Source organism: Nelusetta ayraudi, unplaced genomic scaffold, assembly GCF_046127955.1.
Source record: "Nelusetta ayraudi isolate G7.1 ecotype Tasmania unplaced genomic scaffold, CSIRO-AGI_Nayr_v1 ptg000006l, whole genome shotgun sequence".
NCBI classification, from domain to species: domain Eukaryota; kingdom Metazoa; phylum Chordata; class Actinopteri; order Tetraodontiformes; family Monacanthidae; genus Nelusetta; species Nelusetta ayraudi.
The window spans coordinates 5,206,979-5,217,637 of record NW_027466056.1 but is presented as its reverse complement, the minus strand read 5'-3'; the positions used below and the strand labels follow the sequence as shown (position 1 = coordinate 5,217,637).

Genomic DNA, 10,659 nt, shown 5'->3' with positions numbered 1-10,659 from the left:
CTCAGGCGAGGAGGAGGAGGAGGAGGAGGAGAAGAAAAAAAAAAAACCCACAGACGCGAATCTGTTTATCCGCAGATCAAGACGCAGCGCCTCAAAGCGAGGAGAGTTGAGGAGAGCTGCGGGTTTTAGGAGATGAAGAGGAAGCTGGAAGCCACCCGGGGGCCAGAATCACTGACGTCGACGCCGTAATGAATCTGCAATCACACGTCTGTTTCTCCCCCAGCGAGCGAGCGAGCGAGCGACGGGAGGAAGCTTCAGACATTTATCGAATGGCCGCCTCCTTTTTTTTTTTTACTGAATCCTGCAGGTTTGAGAGGAAAACCTCTCACTGTCGCACTCCAAAAGAAACGCAAAAATGATTTGCTTCGATTGAGACGGATGCAGGTGAACGGACTACGATTCACTCGCAGGATGTGGCTATGCTTTGCCTGTGGCGTGAGGTGGGGGTCAAAGGGCACGGAGGGACGGGGCGGTGATGAAGGAGTGTTTGCAGCGGCTTTTTAAACCAGAAAAAAACAAAAGTGTAAGAAAACATTCAGCTGCGTTTGTTTCTGCGAAGCCGCTTCATTAAGAACGATTCCCTGGCGAATCACTGCTGACTCGTTAGGACTCCATTACGCAGGAAACAAAACTACAAACGCAAATCTTTATCCTCGTCTTCTCCTCCTTTCATTTGAGGCGCTACTCTGCGTGCCTCAAAGATCCGAGGCGGCGGGTCGAGCATCTCACTCTGCTCTGACTTTGAGTCCCTGGGACAAATGTCCTTGGGTGTGTCCCGCGTGGTGCTGTCGTCCTGGTTTGTGTTTGTGCGTGTGTGAGTGCGTGTGTGTGTGTGTGTGTGTGTGGTGGTTGTGGTGGGGGTTGCGACAGCTGCAGACAGCTGAGGACTGGGGGGGGGGGGGATGGGTGGGGTTTAACTCATCAACTGTGTGTATCTGAAGCGTGGTTGACCGTAAGGAATGAATTCTCGAGTCCGTCTGACGGGAAGTCAGTTCTGTGGAGAAACGTGTTATGTGTTGTCGTCGAGTCTTGAATGTCTGCGATTGAGCAACGGGTTTTCAAATACGATTTGTCACACGTGGCTGTTTTTGGGCGACTTCAGGCCTGGATGTAACCCCGTGACACGAAAGAGAAAAGAAAGAAACATGAGGTTCAAACACGTCGCTTCTGGACGAGATGGACTTCCTGCTCCGGATGGGGTTTGGTTCCGTCGCTGTGGTCAATTTGGGCCCTCATTTAGAAGCAAAGCATCTTGGATTGAGATCAAAAATGATCTCAGCCAACGACAACTTTGCTTAAATATTCAAAGTTCAAACATTAAATCCTCTTATTTTGGTGGGAGCAGCAGCAGCAGCATCACCTTATGACACAGAAGCGTCAGCTGTCGTCTAATGCGTGAAGATAACAGCAGAACCTCATGTGGGGGTGAGGTGAGGGGGTGTGTGTGTGTGTGTGTGTGTGTGTGTGTGTGTGTGTGTGTGTGGGGTGGGGGGCTGCAGCAAACGCTCACACATTCTCACACTCTGTCACACTTGACTCGTCGTGCTCCAAGGGGTCCCGGGGCCACCTGTTGGATGGCTCACGGGGGCCCAGCAGCTGCTGCGGCGCTGCTGCTCGACTGACGACACACACACACACGCACGTGCATACACAAACACACACCGCCTGTTTTTTTTTTTTTTGTTGAACGGGAAACTGCTGACACGCACACAGACAATTTAGCAATCAGCTCAACAACAACAACGCCCCTCCCTGACACACACACACACACACACACACACACACACACACACACACACACACACACACACACACACACACACACACACACACTTTAACTTGTGTTTTACTTGTTTATTGAACAAATTGCACAGCGGCGTACATGTTGGCGCGTGTGTGTGTGTGTGTGTGTGTGTGTGTGTGTGTGCGTGCACATGGTGGGGTGGCAGAGTGGGCGTTACTGGCTGGCTGGAGGCGGGGCAGATGCAGGAGGAGGGGGCGGAGCTTCGGGGCTGGCAACCTCCACCTGCGCAGATCAAAGAAAAAAGAGCAAATAGCGAATAAATGACCATAAAAAAAAAATCACCTCCTTCTGCCTTCAGTGCAGCTTTGTGGCCGTGCGTGCATTTGTGTGTGTGTGTGTGTGTGTGTGTGTGTGTGCGTGCAGCTATCCGTGGCGTGGGCGGCAGTGTGTTGGGAGCGCCAGCTGGAGGCGGACCGCCGCCCCCTGCAGCTAAAAGCCGTCCACCCACGCCACCGCCACCGCCGCCCGTCAGCTCTGGACGGCGGACACAAACACTAACAGAGCGTCGGACTCAAAACTGATCAGAGGCGCCACCTGGGGGCGCAAACACCGGCGCTGCTAAATTCACAAACAGACACGCATCCCGGCGCTGGAATGTGCAGGCGCCACGGTATTAAATCCAGTTTGGGAAAGGAAAGAAAATACTGTGAGCGGCAGGAAAAACACTGTATTCCAATGCCATCTCTAAATCAGAAATATTAATGAATGAATTAATAAATACACCACCGTTCAGAAGTTTGGGGTCGCTGGCTCATTTCCGCATTAAACTCCAATGCCACCAGTTTTATGAAATCATGATCTTGAATGCTCTGCCATCTTTATGAGTGCATGAAAATAATCAGTCAACATGTGCTGAACATTTCAGTGTCGAATCAAAACCATTTCCAATGTCTTATTAAAGTGACTGAGAGAATTCCAAGTGCGCAAAACAAGTCTGTGTGAACGCACTAAAAATAGGCCGTTTTAAAGAACCTAAAAACATGAACCACGATGCTCGGTTTCTGCTTTTACAGTTTAGCACAACACAACCAAGTGTCATTATAACACGAAGCCATATTTTAGAAATACTCGCAATTTTAAAGCATTCAACTGCTGCGACGACGGCTGCGTATTGCACACCTGATGTTCATTCGCTGGAATCCCATTCAATTAGACGTTCAAGGCAGCAACTGTGCAGACCATCCCATAATGTTCAGCACATCCTGACCGATTCTCCCGCACTAGTAATGTTCTTAGAGCTTTCCAAGTAGATTATGTCATGTAGCTGCTTATAATGGAGTTCACTGCTGAAAGGACTCGGTGGCCCCAACCTTTGAACAGTGGTGCACATAAATCCAATTTAGGCACAATTTGAGTTCCTGCACTGTGGTCGCGAGCCACCCACCCGTCCACCAAAATGAATGAACGGACTTCAGTTCATGTTGGAAAAAAAAATAAAAATCAACAGTGATAATAATGATAACACTAATTTCCACTTTTCTTTGACTTCTACGCTTCAACAACACTGCCAGCGGGGGGGCGGAGGGGCGGAGGACAACAAACAAGCAAACAAAACAAAGGGTGGACGGCTAAACCGACAGTTGACAGAGCGGTTGCCAGGTTCTGTTCTGCTGCGCCGAGAGGGGTTGCTGGCGCCGTTTCATGGGGTGTGTGTGTGTGTGTGTGTGTGTGTGTGTGGGGGGGGGGGGTCACTTCCTGCTTTACCTTCTCACACACACACACACACACACACACACACACACACACACACACACACACACACACACACACACACACACACACACACACGGCCAGAAATATTACAAAACAAGAGAGAAAAAAGCATCTAGACTAATTTAATGAGGGGAAACCAGGAAGCATCATCTTTTCCCCCACAGGAGTAAAGCGGTCACTAAATGGTTCCTGTGAATCGCTGTGTCTTATTTTAATGGAGCAGTTGTGAGAGATAAATGCTGTGTTGTTACAGTCGGAGACAAAGCCAAAAACAATAGCAGGGAAAAAAAATAATGAACTGGGCCTTCATTTCACAGCCCTTTCACCCAGAGCCGGGGGTGATTAACGGCTCTACTGATTCCCCCAAGAAGGGGAAGAAGTCATACAGGTTCCATGGCCTCCAAGGATGGATGGATGGAGGAAGAAGAAGAAGAGAAGAGGAGGAAACTGCGAGGTTTGTTTGTTTTTTTTTGGTCTGTTTTTTTTAAACATGGTTTTTGAGTGACTTGCCCTGACTGGTCAAACACGTTGAGAGTTGGAGGTGATTTGTAGATGTGGATCCAACACTGTTTCAATCATTTAGTGGTTTTAGACCAGGGCTGGGCAAACGGTTTGACAGGTGGGGCCACAATGGCTTGTAAAATTCGAGGGGCCGGAGCAGCAGCAGATGGAGTGTTTTGGTGAGCCACCTCATAGGAGGAAACAATATATCAAGGGATGTGTAGAAAACATTTTTCTTTAATGTCTGTTGAAAATGAACAAAAGCAAAGTCAGAACAAAGAAATCAGTGTCTTTGAAGCCCTGCGGTGTTTAGCTCTTGATTGAAATGAAATCCATCCACCTTTTGGTATTACTAGCTTACTATTAATCAAAATTAATTAAAATTAATTAAAATTAATTACTTCCAAGTTCGGGGGGCCGGATTAAAAAGTTCAACAGGCCGCATATGGGCCCCGGGCCATAGTTTGCCTACGCCTGCTCTGACTGACCACTCTGCCTCCCCCTGCTGCGCGTCTGCGTGAACGTCCTGCACGGACGAGTCCTGGTTTCCCCCCCCTGGTCCCACTTTCTGGGCTCCGGCACCGATGCCGTCTCTTTGCCGCCGTCCTCCGAAACTGGAGCCGCCCAAGGAAAAGAAAAAAAAAAAAGCTTGCGTCGATGTCCCGCTTCTGCTGCAGCGTCTCGATTAAAACCAAGAAAAAAAAAACAAAAAAAAAAACTCTCAAGATCCCAAAATACTGCGCCCCCCCCCCCTCATTTGCAGCGACGTCTGACGTCGGCACTTTTGTCTCCCGTCAGAGAAAAGGCGCTATTTGCGTTCCTCGACTCACCCCGGCGAGGGCGAAAATGAAAAAAAGAAAAAATAAAAAAAATAAAAAATGTAGGCCGCAGATCATAGTATGTCATCGGTTGCCAAATCAAGTGTGTCTATTAATGAGAGCATCTCTCCTCTCCTCCTTTTTTTCACTCCCTCACTCCCTTCATTACGCAATCAGTGATGCAGAGGAGGCCGGCGAGAAAAAAAAAAAAAAAAAAGGCTGCGGAAAAAGATGCTTCGACTTGACGGCTCCATCCAAAATTAACTCGTAGCCTAGTTTGAATTTGAGGAAATCATCCTTTCTTTAAAAAAAAATAAAAAGAATTGTGGGTTGTTGGGGTGTGTGTGTGTGTGTGTGTGTGTGTGGGGGGGGGGGGCGTCTCAGCCAGACTCTGTTACTTGGAGACCAGATTGGGAATAAACTGCATTAAAGTGAGATGTACGACGTCGGGAACAAAACCCTCGAGGGGTTTAAAAATACCGCCTGCTTGGATGTGGAGTTAGCGTCTGTGTCTTTGATGTGGAAAATCTATTTTTATATATATATATATATGTATGAATATATTTTTCCAAAAAAAGGAGAAAACCTGCTGTTTGTCCTTTGCGAGGAGGAGGAGGAGGAGGAGGATGAGAAAGAGGAGGAGTCGCTTGCAGACTTTCTCCTGTGGACGTTTTAAAAACGCGGACAATAAAAATAGCGGCGTTTAAATCCTGTCCTCTGGCGGCCTCCAGGGGGCGAGAGTGGACCCTGGAAACGCCCAGAGCCACTCCGGGCTCTGTGAGCCGGCCCCACAGGTTCTGCTTTGATGTGGCTGCTGTCGGGCAACGTGCTCGCTCGTGCATGTGTGTGTGAGTGCGTGTGTGCATATGAGAGAGAGAGAGAGAGAGAGAGAGAGAGAGAGAGAGAGAGAGAGAGAGAAGTGGGAGATTTGCGTTGCCCCTCACCAGTTTTTCCGCCCGCTGCCTCAGTTTCCTCCAGACTGTGTGGTGAGCCTGCAGAGAGCAGAACGCTGTGACTCTCACACTCTCAGAAATACACACACTGATCAAAAATCATAAAGTAAACACCCCTTTTTTCATTAGTGCTTGAGGCTGCAATCTTCCATCCTGAAGAACTACTAGAAAATATGATCTATATCAATCTACGTCTATATCTATCTATATCTAGATAACCTGCAAATAGCACATTGATTATTTCTAATATTCTTTTGATGCACTTGTTACATCCATTGAAAGCTATTTTTTCCAATCAGGTTCAACTGTTAAACACCGATAGCACATCTCCTCAGGTCTTTAGCACCACTAAACACGCGCTGGATTTGCTAGTGAACGGCCGGTCACCCCCACCTGCAGCTGCAGAGGGAGCGAGAGTCCCTGAACGCGTCGCCGCAGCCCCCACGGCCCCGGCCCCAGGACGTGCACGGCCGTCACCTCGTACTGGGAGCAGAGGCCAGTCCTGGCCACTAGAGGGCCCCCACTCAGCAGCACATGGTCGCCACATCTACAGGAAATGCAATTAAAAAAATAAAGAAAAAAAGAGTCATAAAAGGGAAATGCTGGTCATGGTGAGGATGCAGGACTTTAGGAAAATGTAACGGAGCACTTTGGCTGGAATCACCTGTACAGCGTCACTTTGCCGTTAGGACTTTGCACTGCCTTCTGTTCCACCGCTTCCTGTTTACACCTGACACAGAAGGAAAGATGAAGACTTCTTCAGGGTTTCTGAATTTCCATTTCCTCTTCACCGATACAGTGTGTCGTTTCACTTCCGTGTCAATTTAAATTTTCATTTGTTAAACTGATTTATTTATAATATTCTCACCCTAAATATTAGCCACACACTATTTCCACGGCTTTTCTTTTTTTTTTTTTTTTACTTTACAGATTATTATTTTTGCACTTTCAATTTCCACAACTTTTGCCGGAATTTCTCGTGACCGTACGAACTCCTGCTTCGTCCTTTCACTACATCAGAGTGGGCGGAGATGTGGGAAGGAGCTGCAGACCGTCTACCTGCTCTCTGAGAAGACCTCCAGGGCCACAGAGGGCTCCACCTCCAGAGGCTCCCAGGCCAGGTCTTGGTGGATCAGCTGCTGGGCCCCTCGGGTCAGAGACCACAATGACTCCTGGGTGTAAACACACACACATGACAATTTTTTTTTTAAATTGTGTCCCTAAAGGATCTCGCTGGTGTATCATAAAGTCAATTCATAATAATAACTAGGAGGTCATAAAACACAGAACACCCACACACCTCAGACGGGGTCCAGGAATCCAGCCGGGGGTCGAGGGCCACGTCACAGCAGAAGGCCCCTGACGTGACTGCAGCAAAGGAAAAATACACATTAAAATACCCACAGTTGATTTGACAGACTACACACGGGACTGATCAGACTCCCTGTACCTGGGACGTCGGGCGTGTCGAGCAGCTCGACGGCAAAGTCGTCTTTGAACGCCGTCTCCAGCACCTGGCCGAGCAGGGCGGCACACGATCGCCAGTACGCCTGGTTGAGATACAGGACGTGGAAAGCAAAGGTTGTCATGCAAACTCAGATATTGTGCAATATTTGACTTGATTCATGATTTTCATATTTGTAAAAGCCAATATACTGTCTATGAATGCATTAATAAAAGTGTATAATTGCAGTGCAGTAAAAGCATTTAGTTTTCCAACCCTAAAAACATTTCTCATATATCTAAACACAACACAAAAAACGAAGGAAATTTGTGTTTGTTCGATTATTTCTTTGTTGCAACAATGCTTCTTGGAAACAAACCTTATATCGTTGGACAACCCGTTTATTCCCCCTTTAAATGGTGCCACACTTGTAAGGAACATGCGTTTGTGGCGTGAACAGCAGAGCTAAGTATCCGAGTTGCGCCCGTGAAAAATGTGACAAATCTTCTCCGCCGAGTCAAACGGCTTCTTCTGCCGTTGACTCTTGCTTGGTGGACTGAAATGTTTGGAGGATGGAGTTTGGTCCCTGACTGTTGAGATATGGGATGACTGCCGCTGGTAGCAGAATCTCATCTCCATATCTCTCTGCATTGAGGTGACCTCCAATGATGATTCTCCGCGTCTGCTCCACACTTTGACCCTATGATCCAACTGCAGCAAGCAGAATCTGGACTCATCACTGAACATCATGTTTCTCAGGCACCTGATTGGCAGCACCTGGGGGCACTAGAAGCTCAAAAAAGAGTCAATAGCAACGGCAGAATAAGCTGTTTGACTCGGCAGAGAAGATTTGTCCCATTTTTCATGGGCGCAACCCAGATACTCAGCTCTGCTGCTCACCCCACAAATGCATGCTCCTTACAAGTGTGGCACCACTGAAAAGGGGAATAAACAGGCTTTCCAACACTATAAGATTAATTTCCAAGAAGCATTGTTACAACAAAGAAATAATCTACCAAAAAAAATAAATAAATAAAAATATACAATATACATAAAGCAAGGGTCTTGCTCCCAGTTAGCTGCCATCTGCACCACCATATCTCTAAGGAAGCCTAATGTGGACATAATTAGGGTGACTGCTCGGACAAACCAACAAAGAAGAAGGTGGACGAGGTATCCAGGTTTGGGTGCACAGGCCACCGTAGCTCACTGGCCAGCTCAGGAGGGGGAAGGAGAGTGAAATGGTAAATGGACTGCTATTGTACAGCGCTTTGCAGCACCTTCACGGTACCCCAAAGCTCTCTACAATGGCCTCTCATTCACACATTCACACACCAATAGGTGGCTGCTACCAGCCCCATGGGGAGCTAATAGGCTTAAGTGTCTTAACTAGGGTTAGGTGTGCCCAAGGACACAACGACAGAGTGGGACGGAGCAGAATTTGAACTGCCAACCTTTCGGTCATTGGACAACACTTCTCCACCTCCTGAGCCACAGTCGCCCCAGACGCTGCAGTATAAAATGTAACCACTGGATGTCGCCGTTTCTTCTTCAAAATCTCTAAATATTACACACTTAACATTCAAGCATCACTGGGCTTTGCAGGCGTACCTGGTTGGCCAGAGTGGGGTCGCTGTCTTTGAACGTGAGCAGCGTGAGGGTGCAGGAGCGAGTGAGGGGCTGGTGGAGGGGGCACACTTCCCCGTCCACCAAAGCCAGAACCGAGTTGTTGACATGGTGCTCCGTCAGGTCTGGTGGACACAGACACACAAACACGTTCAACAGAACTGCAAAAAGCAAAGCCCGTGAGAAGACAAAGCCGCAGTTCTGTGCTCGGCTCACGTCTGGCGCAGCTCAGCGGCGTCGACATCCCTCTGTTCATGACCAGCACAGTGGCGTCCAGACCGGGGCCCTGCAAGGACACCTCGATCTTCTCAATGCGCGGGTACAGCGCCCGCTGCCTGGCCTGCTCACGGGAGAAGACGGCGTTGCGGCGGCCTTGGAGCTCGGCCGCGGACGGACGGGTGGCCGCAGCCGCAGACAGAAAGCCTGGAGGAGGAGGAGGAGGAGAGAGGAAAAACCAACCTACAGCTCATTGAACAATTGAAGAAAAATTCAAAATACTGAAAAAAAAGAAGAAAAAAAAAGAAAGAAAAAACTCAACACCACTTCATTACCCAGATATTCAAAATACACTACCAGTCAAAAGTTTGGACACACCCTATGAATTTAATGTCTTTTCTTTCATTCTCATGACTATTGCAGTTTCTCACTGAAGGCATCAAACTACGTATAAACACACATGGAATTATGTAGGAAACAATGAAAGTGTAAAATAACATTTTACATTTAAATTCTCCGAAATATCCTCCTTTCATAAAAATAATTTTTAATTGTTTGCTTAATAATTAAATGTTTTTCTTTGCTGCATAATTACATATATATTGCTCATATATTTGATGTCGTCAGTATCTATCTGCAGTGTAGAAAGTTGAAAAAATAAAATAATAATAAAAAAAAATTAAAAAATGCATGAGGTGTGTCCAAACCTTTGACTGGTTGTGTATACTTGTTTATATTACTTTATTACCCACATTAGCCACTGCAGCCTCCTAGCCTGGTGCTGTGCTGTTTACAGAAGCCTACCATTGTAATTTGTATTTGCTGGAATTATTGACCTCTTTGACAAAACTTCAGCGGCTAATAAGCGGCTGTCAACGGTAAACCTGTCACGTCAACGTTGCTTTAACGCCACCAACTAAAACAAACAGAAATGAACGAGAGAATAAAGTCAATCTTGTTTTGCCGTTTGCTGCGAAACAAGGTCAGATTTTCCCTACGTGGTGGTGATGATGCACAGGTGTTGGTTCCGCCGACTGGACTGATGGTGCTCACTCAAAAAGGCTCGTTTTAGCTTTTTAAGCATCCTAAAAGTGGCACACGAGTGTCTAATTTTGTGGGGGGAAACTACCTAAATTATATCAGACATTGAGTTAAAATCCTACTCATTGCCGCTGACAGACAGTTTATTCCAATAGCAGTGCCACTGCCAGCCTACTCAGCTGACATTTCAACCTGGTTAGCTCACATGCTAATGCTACGCGGCTTTGAATGGCTACTCACGGCGCTGGAGGACTTGACACACGGCCCTGGTCGTCATTTCGAAGACTCTTTCTCAACACAAATACATAGAAGAAGAAAAAAACCTAAATCAGACAGAACTCGCTATTGGTACAAATTTCTACTCATGCCACTCATTGAAGGACGCCATGCCCACTGAGAGTGCAGCACAGATTGTCGTCCGGGTAGCAACGGGGGCTGACTGTTAGCAAACAACGTTCAGGTCCATTACCGCCACCTAGTGATTTGGAGCGTGTACTGAATGCCAAATTTTATCACTAACTTAAAAAATAAAAATAAAAGCGA

The 10,659-nt window shown here is 47.2% G+C and overlaps 2 protein-coding genes across 2 annotated transcripts in view; both read right to left on the bottom strand.

Annotated features, from left to right (window-relative positions):
• LOC142882256 (NADH-ubiquinone oxidoreductase 75 kDa subunit, mitochondrial-like) overlaps positions 1 to 10,659 on the bottom strand; it is a 100,543-nt gene that overhangs the window by 31,981 nt on the left and 57,903 nt on the right. The window lies entirely within an intron of this gene.
• On the bottom strand, positions 1,840 to 10,527 carry mrpl39 (mitochondrial ribosomal protein L39). Its single transcript, XM_076016704.1, has 10 exons — positions 10,357 to 10,527; positions 9,076 to 9,282; positions 8,845 to 8,984; positions 7,240 to 7,339; positions 7,090 to 7,157; positions 6,849 to 6,961; positions 6,454 to 6,519; positions 6,183 to 6,336; positions 5,781 to 5,828; positions 1,840 to 2,026 (listed from the first exon to the last, which is right to left on the bottom strand). Exons 1-10 carry the CDS (start codon positions 10,391 to 10,393, stop codon positions 1,958 to 1,960), a joined length of 1,002 nt encoding a protein of 333 aa, XP_075872819.1. The 5' UTR covers positions 10,394 to 10,527; the 3' UTR covers positions 1,840 to 1,957.